The 16,952-nt window shown below is 47.6% G+C and overlaps 1 protein-coding gene across 1 annotated transcript in view; it reads right to left on the bottom strand.

The window, feature by feature from the left end:
• The window catches only part of LOC145347932 (G-rich sequence factor 1-like), a 28,960-nt gene extending 15,598 nt beyond the window's left edge, over window positions 1-13,362 (bottom strand). The window contains exons 1-4 of the mRNA XM_080195923.1: window positions 13,090-13,362; window positions 7,273-7,423; window positions 4,102-4,257; window positions 395-538 (exon numbers count right to left, since the gene is read on the bottom strand). Of these exons, the coding sequence (XP_080052049.1) occupies window positions 395-538; window positions 4,102-4,257; window positions 7,273-7,423; window positions 13,090-13,278 (640 nt within the window). The 5' untranslated portion in view covers window positions 13,279-13,362. The remainder of the gene's footprint in view (window positions 1-394; window positions 539-4,101; window positions 4,258-7,272; window positions 7,424-13,089) is intronic.
• Window positions 13,363-16,952: the final 3,590 nt, after the last annotated feature.

The following is a 16,952-nucleotide window of genomic DNA, read 5'->3' as shown; positions in this document are numbered from 1 at the left end:
ACATTAAAATAATGAACCAAGGGATAAATGGCCAGGGCACCCTGAATCTCAGGACTACACAATGGTGCAGCAATCAGAATAATTCCACTTCAAAATTAAAACCTACTAATACTAGTTATGATCCAGGATGCAACAGCATAGAGAGCATTAAAAACATATTCAACAGTAACTTTCAAAAGGGGAACTGGATAAATATTTGTAAAGGCAGTCATTTGCAGGGTGATGGGGAAAGAATACGAGGATTAGTCAGATATCTCCTACAAAGAGCTGGCACAGGCATGAGGGATTGAATGGCCTCCTCGCTCTATGATGAGGAGGTCCACAAAGGACAGTGAACATAAAGGACAACCACAGGCTAAGTACTGACAAGGACATGTAAAAAATGTCAACAAACCGGCAAAGAACTGAGTGACATCCTCGGCGGTGCAGCTGAAGGGCAATCCTCTCAGACGCACGACACAACCATCTGTCAGTTCCTTTTCACTGGAGTGGAGACGTTTCAGAAGGGTGTTCACATCATCGTTACTCAGTTCAAACACTAAAGTGAGATGAAATGTCTGATTATTTAAATCTCTCACGTGGGAATTACACTCAGACACAAATGCTTTTCTCCAGTCTATATATTTTATATAACCAAAAGAGAAAATGCTGGAAAATCTCGGCAGGTCTGGCAGTATCTGTAAGCAGAGAAAAGAGCTGACCTTTCGAGTCCAAATGACTCTTTGTCACAGCCGGCTGAGATTTTCCAGCATTTTCTCTTTTGGTTTCAGGTTCCAGCATCCGCAGTAATTTGCTTTTATTATGCATGCTTCATGTCTCACTCTCAACATTTCTCCTTTTTGTGTTTTGTTTTCTCTGCTTTACCCTGAAAATAAATAACATGCTCCTCCCACCTTGTTCCATGATTGCTTACAAAGTGAACAATAGAGGGATCAATTTGATCAGTGTTCCCCCTACAGCCACATGGCTGAGATAAGGAGCTCAGGAGAAGCTAAGAGTGAGGAATTCAGGCACTCGTGCTTTGCTCTGATTACAGTGAGCTAGGCAACAACTTGGGACATTCATATAGCTAGCAGTAAGATACCCCAAGGTGCATCACAGGAGCATAAATTTGACACTAAGCCACATAAGGAGATTAGGGACAGCTGACATGCTCAATGAACTAGGTTTTAAGGAGTGATTCAAAGGTGACGAGGGAGACAGAGCAGTTTAGGGAGGGAGCTCCAGAGCTTGGGGGGCCCAGATGGCTGATGGCACACGCGTCAATGGAGGAACAATTAAAAATCTATAGAGAACAATATGACATTACAGCAACAAAACCTGCAGGCGTTACTAAATCAAACCCAAGAGTTTGGAAGAAAATTAATGTTGTTATTATTCCCCACATGCGGATGAAATATCATCAGTGCAGTGCTTCACTCCAGCTCACTCACTTTCAGTGGCATCTTAGAGGTTCAAAATTGAAATTCCCACCAAAATACAGCTGTGCTTCAAGGTTTGAGAGTTTAATTCTCTTGTGAAATAGGGCAACAGAAAGAAGGACAAAATAAACTGAAGAAGCGTAAAGGCAATGTATTTCAGTGCAACTATCTGAAATACTTACCTTTAAAGGTAGCACGGTCCATATCACCTGATAGTTTATGTGATAAACTGCTATTTGTTGAGAATGTGAACCAGTCACATGTTGATGTTGACTAAGTATTAAGGACACTGGCAGAAACATTTATTGGAAGATTTGAGGTTTTCTGATATAATCACTATCTAAACAGAAGCTTGAATATACTTGAGAATTGATAAACGTAACAATATCTGAGAGATTGAACTACTTTAAAGATTTAAGCGGATAATGCAGCCACATTCTTGTGGGAATTGGCCTACTGTCATAAATGGGAGGCAATGGCCTAGTGGTATTATCGGTAGATTATTAATCCAGACACTCAGCTAATGTTCTGAGGAGCGGGGTTCGAATCCTGCCACAGCAGATGGTGGGATTTAAATTCAATAAAAAGTATCTGGAATTAAGGATCTGCTGATGACCATGAAACTATTGTCGTTTGTTGGAAAAACCCATCTGGTTCACTAATGTCCTTTAGGGAAGGAAATCTGCCGTCCTTACCTGGTCTGGCCTACGCGTGACTCCAGAGCCACAGCAATGTGGCTGACTCTCAACTGCCCTAGGGCAACTAGGGATGGGCAATAAATGCTGGCCAACCAGCGACACCCATGTCCCTTGAACGAAACTTCATAGAATGTACAGCACCCAAAGAGCCCATTTGGTCCAACAGCTCTGAGCATTTCTGCTCCATACGAGCCTACTCGCACGCCCTCTTTACCTCAGTGTATTAGTCTATTCCTTTCTCCCTCATGTATTTATCAATCTTTCCCTTAAATGCATCAAAGCAACTCACCTCAGCCACTCAGATGAAGATAAAATACTGCTATTGCTGGAATCCAAAACAGAAACAGGAAGTGCTGGAATATCTCAGTGGGTCTGGCAGCCTCTGTGGAGAGAGAATAGAGCCAACATTTCAGGTCTGGGTGATCCTTTGTCAGACGAAGGGTCATCCAGACAAAAGGCCACCCTGACCCTAAACACTGGCTCTAGTCTCTCCCCGCTGAGATTTTCCAGCATTTTCTGTTTTTGTCACCCCCAACTCCCTGTTGGAGTGAGTTCCATATTCTCTCTGGGTAAAGAAATTTCTCTTAAATTCCTGATTGGATTTATTACTGACTCTCATGCTTATAACCCTGGTTCTGCACTCCTCACAATCTTTCCACATCCACCCTATCAAATCTTTTCATAATTGTAAAAGATCTGGATCCATCCCCCTTGGTCTGCTCCTTTCGATAGGAATGAGCCCCTTCCCCCACAGTCATTCCTGATATTCACTGCCCAAACGGCAATGTGATAAATAACTGATTCATATCCTCTCAGTTTCAGTATCATTCTATTAGTGTCCAGGCAACAGCATACCTGTACTGGGACTAGGCAATGATATTAAAGTACTGATGTTACATCAGCAGTTTAATGTGACCAGTGGTTAATGATGTTTAAATGCGGGTCAGGCGTAAAGCTCCCCCGTTCAAAATACCACCACAGTGGTGTGGATATCCTGTACAATGGCAAGATACTACAGATGGTGAAACGCTCAAACATAAATTGAAATCCTCAGCAAATCAGGCAACATCTGTAGGGTTCTCTCTCGACAGATCTGCCTTGCCTGTTGTAGGCCACACCTAGAGCCGCACATTCTTTTATGTCATTTCTAGCATCTTGTTTCTGTTTTAAAGATTGTGTACGTTTGACCCTTTACTGTTGAGCAGAATGCTTTGCGTTCCAAAGCAAGGCGTTTGTTGGTGACTCTACTTGAATCCATGACAATACCAGCACAACAGAAACAGGCCATTCAGTCCAACTGGTCTCTGGCAGCCTTTTACTCCATGCCACCAACTAAAAATGGCTCTGCTAATTAAAGATAATATTAGCACATTAGAGAGCAAAGTTCAGAAAACCAGGATGTAGAAGCAGTTTGGGTTGAGATGAGAAGCAATGAAGGCAAGGAGTCACTTGTGAGAGTGGTGTATAGGCTCCAGAATTGTAACTATACAGGAGGACAGAGCATAAGAGGATGTTTCCTCTTGTGGGAGAAGCTAGAACTAGGGGTCACTGTTTAAAAATAAAGGGTCGCCCATTTAAGACAGTGAGTATTTTCTTTAAGGTGCTCATGGGATTACTTCCTCAAAAGGCAGTGGAAGCAGAGTCTTTGAATATTTTTAATGCAGAGCTAGATAGATTCTTGATAAGCAAGAGGGTAAAAGGTTATCAGGGTGGATAGGAACGTGGAGCTGAGTTTACAATCAGATTGGTGGAGCAGATTCGAGAAGTCGAGTGGCCGTCTCCTGCTAGTAATTTCTATGTTTGTATGTAGTGTTATGGTAATTGACAAAAGAACCAGAATGCACCTACTAGATGGCTGCTACAAAGCAGAAAAGTGGGCTGAATGGCCTCCTTCTGTGCTGTGTGGTTCTAATGGAGAAGAACAGATTTCACAAACATGCGGCTCAGGTAATCCAACATTCTGAAGTACATTTTGAATGTACCTTCGATGTAACGCTGCCCCAAGTACTTCCGATGCTTCTCCAGAGCCTTCTTCACATCATCCGCAGATTTGAGTTCAATAATTGCTTCTCCACTTGGCTTGCCACCTCTGCTGCACAGGAAGTGCACACCTTTCACACCATCCACAACACCGCAATCTAATTCACACAAACAAAAGGAAACATGAAGAAAAACATGATTCCATTCTATAACATCTAGGGCGGCACAGTGGCAAGCACTGCTGCCTCACAGCGCCAAGGACCCGGGTTTGATTCCCGGCTTGAGTCACTGTCTGTGTGGAGTCTGCACGTTCTCCCCGTGTCTGCACAGGTTTTCTCTGGGTGCTCCAGTTTCCTCCCATAGTCCGAAAGATGTACTGGTTAGGTGCATTGGCCATGCTAAATTCTCCCTCAGTATATCCGAACAGATGCCAGAGTGTGGCAACTAGGGGATTTTCATAAAAACTTCATTGCAGTGTTAATATAAGCCTACTTCTCACTTTAATAAACAGCTTATAAACTTTAAACATCGAGATCCAGCATACAACAAGACACCCAGCAAGCAAAACAGATTTTACAATGAAATATCTTTTACATAAGATCTATATATTTATAAATATCCAAATGTGTGTACACAGATTATTAATGACTAATTGGGAGTAACATGATGGTTGTTTGGAAAGTTACACAGATATGATAAGCTGAAGAGAGAATGGATACTGAGCAGTGGAGCTATAAATGTGCAGATGCTATAAATTCTACAAAATTCTTCAATTGTAGGATTGACACCGTTATGCACCGTACTGCACTGCCTGGCAGACACTCTTCCTACCATGTCCTCAGTCTGCCTAATACTCGCTTGGTTTATCCAGTGTACATTTTTCTCATTATTATCAATGGTAGCAAACAGGAACAAACTCTACAGTCTGGACAGGAAATTGACTATCAGATCACAAAATTAATCAAACCAAGCTCATTCATATCTAATATAGCTAGCACATTGCTTGCAGACTCACACTGATGGCCAGAAATCATTAATGCAAAAGAACTAAATGACAAGATACAGAGCCAACGGAGTTCCCCATTAAGTACTGTGACTGGTGAGCACTTCTCTTACCAAATCCATTGGCTTTGATCCCCGTCACAAACTCCATTCCGCAGTCTCTGCCTCCCACCTCTCTCCCGGCCACAGTCCGAAGCTGAACCAAATTGTTTGTAGCCTTGATATCATTGTCTGATCTCCGACTGAGAATCCCACCCCATATCCACCTCTGAAACAGCACCAATTCTGCCCTTGCTTCAGCTCATCTGCCGCTGAAATCCTCATGCACGTGTTTGCTATTCAGTGCTCTCTGACAGCCTGCCCACTCCGCCATCCCTATATTAACCCACACAGTCCTGTTCATCCATTACTCCCTGGACTTATTGGTCTACATTGGCTTCTAATCCGGAAATTTTAAATTTTCGTCCCTTGTTTTGCACCCTGCAGACTGAGGAAATCACTCATGATCTCCACTGTATAAAAAAATTTACAAATTATCTTCAAACAGCATATTATCCACGGAATCCCTACTGTGCAGGAGGCCATTTGGCCCATCGAGTTTGCACTGACTCTCTGAAAGATCCACCATCCTGCTCTATCTCTGTAACTCCAAGCATTTACCATGGCTAATCCACCCAGACTGCACATCTTTAGACACTAAGGGGCAATTTAGCATGGCTAATCTACCCAACCTACACATCTTTGGACACAAGGGAGCAATTTAGCATGGTCAATCCACCTACCCTGCGCATCTTTGGACCATGGGAGGAAACCAGAGCACCCGAATGAAACCCATGCAGATACGGGGAGAAAGTGCAGACTCTGCACAGACAGTGATCTGAGACTGGAATCAAACTCAGATCCCTAGTGCTGTATATAGCACCCATCAGAAACTCAAGATGTCCCACAGTGCTTCACAGCCAATTAAATACTTGCACTGTTGTAATGTAGGAAATGTTGCAACCAGTTTTTGCACAGCAAGATTCCACAAACTGCAAGGTGATAAATAACTGTTTATCTGTTTTGTGGTGTTAGTTGAGGAATAGATTTCAGCCAGGATACCACAAGAACTCTACTGCTCTTATCACCCATGGGACCTTTCCCAAGCACCCAAGGAAGCTACAAGGGCCTCAGTTTTGTTTGATAAGAACAGCACCTTCAACAGTGCAGCATTCCCTCACTACTTCACTGACGTGTCAACCTTTCACTGTATAATACTTTTCACGGTACACTACTACATGAGACAATAATAATAAATCAAATCAAAACGTTCAATTATTTGCCCACGTATCTTGTTGAATTTCAGCATGCGTTATTAGGTAGTAATCTGGATTATTAGCCAAGGAGAACCAAGAGCAATAGAGGACTAAAGATCTACCAACTCCGCAGAGATTGATGATTATCGCTGGGACTTTCCGAAATGCCGAGCTAATTCTGGGAGCAACAAAAAGTCCTGGTTTATAAATGTCTAAATATTGCTAGCAGTGTCAGAAAGCCTGCATTTATCTAGCTTCACAAGAACGTGACCAAAACCTGACACCATGCCACGCACACAGAGGCAGAGAGAGTAAGTTTTAAACATTATCTTTTATGAGAAAGGGGACTTTCAAGAATGAATCGCAGAGTCAGGGGCCTTGTCAGCTAAAGGTATAGCCAGCTGCCAATAGTTGCATGAACAAAGTGGGGAATGCTCAAAAGTGCAAACTAGAGGAGCTTAGCAGGTTGTAGGAAATGTCCTCTCGAGCCGTGCAGCCATAGAGTATAAACTGCATGTCCCCACACAGGGCACTCATAGGTCAGCCTCTCTGAATCATGCTCAATTGCAAAAAAACCCTGCCCATGCAAAACCCCAGAAGCGTAGAGGGAACGTTGGTTGTAGGGCTGGAGAAAGTTTCAGAAAATTGTATTGGGTAAGGGTCTGATGAGATGTGTGTATATGGATAAGAATGATAACATTGTTGGAACAGGAACCTAGTTAGACAGCGAGGTGCTTACACATTGATCAGCAAAACATCACCAGAAAAACTACACGGCATAACAGAATCCAAAAAACAGCTCTTCATTAACCAGCTGCCACCAGTCTCAAGGGAGGGAAAGTAAATAAGGTAGCTAGATTTTAGTGAATACCTTACCCGAGAAAAACCCCAGCACATCTTCCGCAGAGCAGGACCACGGCAGACCTCGCGCCCTCACTACAAACACATTGCTCTCCATTTCTACTGCAGGTGGGACATAGTCAGAAAGTGGGGGATATTCTTCGTCTTGGTACGGTTGGAATGTGTCCTGCGTGAGATTAAAAGAAAACACAAAAAAGAAATAAAGCACGGCTACTGGCTACAATCAACAATCAACACAGCAAACTGCCAACGTACAGTCAACAACTCCAGCATTTCATTCCATTCGCCAACCACAGTTACAAATACCGAGAGTAGCCCCATAATTCATCCAAACTTTGTGGCCAGTTGATCTCCAGGGTACACTTGTGTGGATTGAAAAGTGCAGCTCTTGTAACTGCATCCATTTTGCTTTTCAAACTAATCAAATTACCACAACACTGAAGGGAAGATGTCTGCGTGGGTTTCCTCTGGGTGCTCTGGTTTCCTCCCACAGTCCAAAGATGTGTGGGTTAGGTTGATTGGCCATGCTAAATTGACCCTAGCATCAAGGCGACTAACAGGGTAAACATATGAGGTTACAGGTATAGGGCATGGGTGGGCTTGTTGCCAGTGCAGGCTCGATGGGCTGAATGACCTTGTTTTGCACTGTAGGGATTCTATGATGATGAAAGAGTCAGAGGGTGAGGGAGGTGGCGACAAGATTACAAAGGGATTTGCAGTTGAGGGAAGGTTTAAAACTCAACCTTGGAGTAAGTGTCAGTCAGTGAAGACAGTGATGGGGAAACAGGAATTCAGAACAGGTTGCAGGAAGCAGAGATTTGAAGATTTGGAAAGATAGCCAACAGGAAATTGGGCAGCTGTGCTCTGATGAAATTCAGTCTAGAGAGAGGAAAGTATGTGTAAGTGCTTGGGCAGCAGTAGAGATAAGGTAGGGACGGAAGTGAGCATTATAAGCGGGCAGCCATGGTGCTGCATTAACAAGTTTCCCAAACAATGCCAGGAGATAGAAGCTTGTTCTGCAACGTGCTGACTTAAAACTTCACAATCAAACTGCGTAGGAATGGGTTTCATCGGACGCACTGAGACGTAGATCACCCCTCACATTCCGTCATTATAGATTCTGTTTTTCTTTATTCTCTCTTGGGGTATGGGCATCGCTGGCAAGACTAGCATTTGCTGCCCATCCCTAAATGCCCTTGAACTGAGTGGCAGGCATTGCCATTTCAGAGAGCAGTTCAGAGTCAACCACATTGCCATGGGTCTGGAGTTACATGGTCCGGCCAAGTAAAGACAACAGATTTTGTTCCTTAAAAGACATTAGTGAAACAGATGGGTTTTTACAATTGACAATGTCTTCATGCTCACCATTAGTGAGACATAAGAACTAGGAGCAGGAGGAGGCAATTCAGCTCCTCGCGCCTGCTGAAGATGGCTGATCTCATCTTGGCCTCAATTCCACCTTCCTGCATGCTCCTCGTAACACTTCATCCCGTTACTAATTAAAAACTGTCCATCTCCTCTTTAAATGTGTTTAATGTTCTGCGTCCACCACACCAGATTCACACCCTTTGGATGAAGTAATTCCTCTCATTTCTGTTTTAAATCTGTCACCCCTTAGACTAAAACCGTGGCCTCTCGATCCAGAATGTCCAACAAGGGGAAACATCCGCTTATTACCTGCTGCACCTTTCTGTGATTCGTGCACAGGGACAGCCAGATCCCTCTGCGCTGAAGCATTTTGAAGTCTCTCTCCATTTAGATAACAAGTTGGCTTTTTATTCCTCTGATCAAAATGGATAACCTCACATTTATCAACATTAAACTCCAACTGCCAAATTTTGGCCCACTCACTTAATCTATCCATATCCATTTGTAAATTTCTGATTTCGTCGTTGCAACTTACTATCCCATCTATTTTAGTGTCATCTACAAACCTGGCTATAGTACTTCCTAGCCCCGTATCCACGTTATTAATATAGATTGCAAATAGTTGGGGCCCGAGGACTGAACCCTGTGGCACTCCACTTGTTACATCTTGCCAACCAGAAAAAGACCCATTCATCCCGATTCTCTGCTTTCTGTCTGTTAGCCAATTCTCCATTAAATCCATATTACCCTCAACCCTGTAGAATCTTACCCTGTGTATTTTGTGCAGTACCTTATCAAATACCATCTAGAAATCCAGATATACTACAGCTCCACTTTGTTCTCCATGTGGCTTGTTACATCTTCTGAGCTCCAGAAAATTAGTCCAGCACAATTTACCTTCATAAAGCCATGCTGATTCTGATGGATGATGTTTTGACTTTCCAAATCCCCATTACTATTGCCTTAACAATGGATTCCAGCAGCTTCCCAACAACAGATGTTAAACTAAATGGTCTACAATTTCCTACTGTCTGCCTCCCTCCCTGTTTGAACACGGGCATTACATTAGCCCTTTTCAAACCACCTGGAACCTTTCCAGAATCCAGAGACTAGCTGTATATTCCAGACTTATTAACTGAATTTAAATTCCACAATGGGATACGAACTCAGAACATTAACCTTTGGATTCCTAGTTCAGAGATGTCATCATTTATCCAGACTGAATGTAAACTTTGCGTCGGCCAGGTCCTGCTGTAGAAGGGTCAGTTGTTGACAATGCAGCAGGAGATGATCAGGAAGCTGGTGGTGAGAGAGCTGGTGTACTAACATGCAAGATCTCAGAGGTCAGGGAGAGAGATCAGGAAGGGAAGTGAATGCAAAGGCAAGAATGTTAGATTGAACTGGATCCAAAAGGGCAATGTAATCGGTGTGAGGTATAGTGTGGGTCAACACATTAAGTGAGGCATTCTGAACAAACTGAAGTTTATGGAGGGTGACAACTGAAGGGGAGAGGATAACAAAACTTAGTTTGGAGATGTTAAAGGCGTAGATTAGGACTGATAAATCAGGCAGAGGCAGACTACAGCTCAGATAGCTTGAATAAAGGCATTCCATGTAAGGGTTCAGATTTGGGGGAGGAAGCTGAATTTGGTGATATACAGGGGCTTAACTTGAACCAAGAGCCTTAGATGTTGATGGTGGAAATACGCTGAAGTTTGTGGGTTTGAGAGTCATGACTTATGCATAGCATCTCAAAATGGAAGGAGCGTGATGGAAAATTTTCCACTTGCTTGGATGGGTGCAACTTCAACAACAATCAAAAAGCTCAACACTATCCAGGATAAAGCAGCCCGCTTGGTTGGAACCCCAGCTACCACCGTAAACATTCTCTCCCTCCACCATCAACACACAGTAGCAGCAAAGTGTACCATCTACAAGATGCACAGTAGCAACTCACCAAGGCTCCTTAGGCAGCACTTTCCAAACCCACAATCAAAGGGCAGCAGATACCTGGGAACACCACCACCTGAAATGTCCATCCAAGCCACTCATCATCCTGACTTCGAAAAAAAAAATCACCGTTCCTTCATTGTTGCTGGGTCAAAATCCTGGAATTCCCTCCCTGACAGCGCTGTGGATGTACCAACACCGCATAGATGGCAGCGTATGAAGAAGGCAGCTCACCACCACCTTCTCAAGGTCAGTTAGGGATGGACAATAAACAATCACATCCCAAGGGCAAATAAAAAGGATTGGTAATGAATTAAGAAGGCAAAAAATTAGAGTTGAGTGTTACACGGAGAAGTACTTCCGGACAATAGTGCAGAGGGGAATGAGGAGATGAAGGAGGATGGAGCCCTGGAGTAAACCAAATGTAGATCAGGAGGAAAAGCTGCAACAATTTGACAAACAGGCGAAGGGTCTTACACAGAAATAGTCAGGTTGCTGCATCCATTAGCTACTGTTATATAACAACACGAATGAACACACTAACATATTAACACATTACCCCTGTACTTGTTGCATTAGTTCCTGGTCTGACAACACATCTATTTTAAAATGCTCATCCTGTCTTTAACTGCCTCCAGAGCCTTGACTCTCTCTCTATCTCAATAATCTCCACCAATGCCACAACCCTCAGATCTCTGCACTCTACTAATTCTGGCCTCTTGGGCTTCTATAATTTTAATTGCTCCACTATTGGCGACCATGCCTTCAGCTGCCTGGGGCCCAAACCCCACAACATGCTCCCTGAACACCTCTCCTCCTTTAGGAGGCTCCTTAAAAACTGCCCATTTAACCAAACTTCTGACCATCTGTCTGTCCTACTATCTCCTTTTGTAGCTCCATGTGCAATTTTCTTTGATATTTGCTCTGTTGGGGTGCTCTGACATGTTACAACATTAAGTTTATACATAAATACAAGTCGCAGTTATATAAACAACATTTATCAAACATACAGGAATAAGAATAGATATTACACACAATGCTTAAATATATTAAACATATATACAGTTCAAAGATGTGCAGGTTAGGTAGATTGGCCACGCTAAATTGCCCCGTAGTGTCAGGGGGACGAGCCAGGGTAAATGCACGGGGTTATGGAGATAGGCCCTGAATGGGATTGTGGTTGGTGCAGATTCAGTGGGCCAAAAAATCTCCTTCTGCACTGTAGAATTCGATGATTCTATATTAAATATACAATATTTAGTTCAGGAAATCCTTCACTTAATAGTTATATATTTGTAACAATGTAAATGCATTCTAAGGCTGTTTACACATTTAATTAAACAGGTAATTAAAAACCACAGAAACCCTACAGTGCAGAAAGAGGCCATTTGGCCCATCCAGTCTGCACCAACAACAATCCCACCCAGGCCCTATCCCTGTATTTACCTGCTAATGCCTCTAACCTATGCATCCCAGGACACTAAGGGGAAATTTAGCTTGGCCAATCCACCTAACCAGCACATCTTTGGACTGTGGGAGGAAACCGGAGCATCCAGAGGAAACCCACGTAGACACAGAGAGAATGTGCAAACTCCGTACAGACGGCAACCTGAGCCGGGAATTGAACCCACATCCCTGGAGCTGTGAAGCAACAGTGCTGACCACTATGTTACCGTGCCACCCCAAATTAAGGCGGCAAATGGAATTTTGTCCTTGATTGCTAGAGGATAGAGTTAAAAAACTGAGAGGTTATGTTGCACCTATATAAGGTGCTAGTGAGGCCACACCTAGAGTACTGTGTACAGTTTTGGTCTCCTTATTTCAAGGAGGATATACTGGCACTGGAGGGGGTGCAGAGGAGATTCACTAGGTTGATTCTGGAGTTGAGAGGGTTGGTTTATGAGGAGACTGAGTAGACTGGGGGCTATACTCATTGGAATTCGGAAGAATGAGGGCAGATCTTATAGAAACATATAAGATAATGAAGGGAATAGATAAGACAGAAGCAGGGAAGTTGTTTCCACTGGTGGGTGAAACTGGAACTTGTTGGGGGGGGGGGGGGGGAGCAGGTACAGCCTCAACATAAGGGGAAGCAGATTTAGGAATGAGTTGAGGAGGAACTTCTTCACCCAAAGGGTTGTGAATCTGTGGAATTCCCGGCCCAGTGAACAGTTGAGGCTCCCTCATTGAATGTTTTTAAAGCAAGGATAGAAAGATTTTTGAACAGTAAATAAATTAAGGGTTATGGTGAGCGGGTGGGTAAGTGGAGCTGAGTCCACAAAAATATCAGCCATGATCTTACTGAATGGCGGAGCAAGCTCGAGGGGCCAGATGGGCTTCTCCTGCTCCTAGTTCTTATGTTCTTGTGTACAAACATACAGATGTAAAATGTAACTATATATTTCAAAACATGTTTCTATGGATTTAAAAGGTGCCTCTTTGTGTTGTAATGATTAGGTTGTGCCTGGTGCAAATATTTGGACTGAATTCAGATTTCCGGTGGCAGATCCTTACCTGATGCGAGTACCGCGGGTGGAGCCCGGCCCTGACTGTACTCGAGGCCGAGGCCCCGCTCCGGGCCTGCGGCTCCTTCACTGACACTGAGGGGAAGCAGGGACTCCGGCCTCCGGCCACCAAAAGGCTATAAGCCCGGGACAGGGCGCGCAGATTCAGGAAGACCCCGAGCCTGGAGCTGACGGCCATGGAGACCGGATCGGAGCCCGGAACGAATCTCTCGCCGGTGACCGACCGCCAGCAGCCGCTCCCCGCACTCACTGAAAGCCAGCATCGGCTACGGTCCTCCGCACACAGCGCCACCCGCAGCTCGGGAGGTCGACATTTGTCATCCGCACACAGCGCCACCCGCAGCTCGGGAGGTCGAGAATTGTCATCCGCACACAGCGCCACCCGCAGCTCGGGAGGTCGAGAATTGTCATCCGCACACAGCGCCACCCGCAGCTCGGGAGGTCGAGAATTGTCATCCGCACACAGCGTCACCCGCAGCTCTGGAGGTCGAGAATTGGCCTCCACGTACAGCGCCACTGGCAGTTTGGGAGGTCGAGATTGTCATCCACACACAGCGTCACCCGCAGCTCGGGAGGTCGAGAATTCGCCTCCAGACACAACGTCACCCGCAGCTCGGGAGCTCGAGCACTGGCCTCCACATACAGCGCCACCCGCAGCTTAGGAGTTGAACATTGACCTCCGCCAACAGTGTCACCAGCGGCTCGGAAGGTTGAACACTGACCTCCGCAAACAGCGTCACCCTCAACGCGGGAGACAGGGAATTGACCTCCACCAACAGCGCCACAGACAGCGCCAGAGGATGAATATTGACCTCCGCAAACAGCTCCTCCAGCCGGTTGGGAGGCCGCACAAACACAGCTGGCATTGCCATGTTTCAACGTTCACCTCCTGCTCTATTGTGAAAATAAGTTTGTTCCCATGAATAAAGAGCCACTTTTATCTGTGGTTATGGGTCGGAGGTCGCAATCTGGGCTGCAATACTGAGAACCAGCTCTTTGTTGTTAGTAATGGACAGGAAAGACATGTAATTGTGCAGCATCTCAGCACTGACCCTCTGACAGTGCGGCACTCCCTCAGCACTGACCCTCTGACAGTGCGGCACTCCCTCAGTACTGACCCTCTGACAGTGCGGCACTCCCTCAGCACTGACCCTCTGACAGTGCGGCACTCCCTCAGCACTGACCCTCTGACAGTGCGGCACTCCCTCAGCACTGACCCTCTGACAGTGCGGCACTCCCTCAGCACTGACCCTCTGACAGTGCGGCACTCCCTCAGCACTGACCCTCTGACAGTGCGGCACTCCCTCAGCACTGACCCTCTGACAGTGCGGCACTCCCTCAGCACTGACCCTCTGACAGTGCGGCACTCCCTCAGCACTGACCCTCTGACAGTGCGGCACTCCCTCAGCACTGACCCTCTGACAGTGCGGCACTCCCTCAGCACTGACTCTCTGACAGTGCGGCGCTCCCTCAGCACTGACCCTCTGACAGTGCAGCATCTCAGCACTGACCCTCTGACAGTGCGGCACTCCCTCAGCACTGACCCTCTGACAGTGCGGCACTCCCTCAGCACTGACCCTCTGACAGTGCGGCACTCCCTCAGCACTGACCCTCTGACAGTGCGGCACTCCCTCAGCACTGACCCTCTGACAGTGCGGCACTCCCTCAGCACTGACCCTCTGACAGTGCGGCACTCCCTCAGCACTGACCCTCTGACAGTGCGGCACTCCCTCAGCACTGACCCTCTGACAGTGCGGCACTCCCTCAACACTGACCCTCTGACAGTGCGGCACTCCCTCAGCACTGACCCTCTGACAGTGCGGCACTCCCTCAGCACTGACCCTCTGACAGTGCGGCACTCCCTCAGCACTGACCCTCTGACAGTGCGGCACTCCCTCAACACTGACCCTCTGACAGTGCGGCACTCCCTCAGCACTGACCCTCTGACAGTGCGGCACTCCCTCAACACTGACCCTCTGACAGTGCGGCACTCCCTCAACACTGACCCTCTGACAGTGCGGCACTCCCTCAGCACTGACCCTCTGACAGTGCGGCACTCCCTCAGTACTGACCCTCTGACAGTGCGGCACTCCCTCAGTACTGACCCTCTGACAGTGCGGCACTCCCTCAGCACTGACCCTCTGACAGTGCGGCACTCCCTCAGCACTGACCCTCTGACAGTGCGGCACTCCCTCAGTACTGACCCTCTGACAGTGCGGCACTCCCTCAGTACTGACCCTCTGACAGTGCGGCACTCCCTCAGCACTGACCCTCTGACAGTGCGGCGCTCCCTCAGCACTGACCCTCTGACAGTGCGGCGCTCCCTCAGCACTGACCCTCTGATAGTGCGGCGCTCCCTCAGCACTGACCCTCTGACAGTGCGGCACTCCCTCAGCACTGACCCTCTGACAGTGCGGCACTCCCTCAGCACTGACCCTCTGACAGTGCAGCATCTCAGTACTGACCCTCTGACAGTGCGGCACTCCCTGAGTACTGACCCTCTGACAGTGCGGCACTCCCTCAGCACTGACCCTCTGACAGTGCAGCACTCCCTCAGCACTGACCCTGTGACAGTGCGGCGCTGCCTCAGCACTGACCCTCTGACAGTGCGGCACTCCCTCAGCACTGACCCTCTGACAGTGCGGCACTCCCTCAACACTGACCCTCTGACAGTGCGGCACTCCCTCAGCACTGACCCTCTGACAGTGCGGCACTCCCTCAGCACTGACCCTCTGACAGTGCGGCACTCCCTCAGCACTGACCCTCTGACAGTGCGGCACTCCCTCAACACTGACCCTCTGACAGTGCGGCACTCCCTCAGCACTGACCCTCTGACAGTGCGGCACTCCCTCAACACTGACCCTCTGACAGTGCGGCACTCCCTCAGCACTGACCCTCTGACAGTGCGGCACTCCCTCAGCACTGACCCTCTGACAGTGCGGCACTCCCTCAGTACTGACCCTCTGACAGTGCGGCACTCCCTCAGCACTGACCCTCTGACAGTGCGGCACTCCCTCAGCACTGACCCTCTGACAGTGCGGCACTCCCTCAGCACTGACCCTCTGACAGTGCGGCACTCCCTCAGTACTGACCCTCTGACAGTGCGGCACTCCCTCAGTACTGACCCTCTGACAGTGCGGCACTCCCTCAGCACTGACCCTCTGACAGTGCGGCGCTCCCTCAGCACTGACCCTCTGACAGTGCGGCGCTCCCTCAGCACTGACCCTCTGACAGTGCGGCGCTCCCTCAGCACTGACCCTCTGACAGTGCGGCACTCCCTCAGCACTGACCCTCTGACAGTGCGGCACTCCCTCAGCACTGACTCTCTGACAGTGCGGCGCTCCCTCAGCACTGACCCTCTGACAGTGCAGCATCTCAGTACTGACCCTCTGACAGTGTGGCACTCCCTGAGTACTGACCCTCTGACAGTGCGGCACTCCCTCAGCACTGACCCTCTGACAGTGCGGCACTCCCTCAGCACTGACCCTGTGACAGTGCGGCGCTGCCTCAGCACTGACCCTCTGACAGTGCGGCACTCCCTCAGCACTGACCCTCTGACAGTGTGGTACTCCCTCAGCACTGACCCTCTGACAGTGTGGCACTCCCTCAGTACTGACCCTCTGACAGTGCGGCACACCCTCAGCACTGACCCTCTGACAGTGCAGCACACCCTCAGCACTGACCCTCTGACAGTGCAGCACTCCCTCAGCACTGACCCTCTGACAGTGCGGCACTCCCTCAGCACTGACCCTCTGACAGTGCAGCACTCCCTCAGTACTGACCCTCTGACAGTGCGGCACTCCCTCAGCACTGACCCTCTGACAGTGCGGCACTCCCTCAGTACTGACCCTC

The sequence above is a fragment of the Carcharhinus amblyrhynchos genome, chromosome 1, assembly GCF_965287045.1.
Source record: "Carcharhinus amblyrhynchos chromosome 1, sCarAmb.v2.hapA, whole genome shotgun sequence".
NCBI classification, from domain to species: Eukaryota; Metazoa; Chordata; class Chondrichthyes; order Carcharhiniformes; family Carcharhinidae; genus Carcharhinus; species Carcharhinus amblyrhynchos.
The sequence above is the reverse complement of the archived record's forward strand: the minus strand, read 5'-3'. Positions and strand labels throughout refer to the sequence as shown.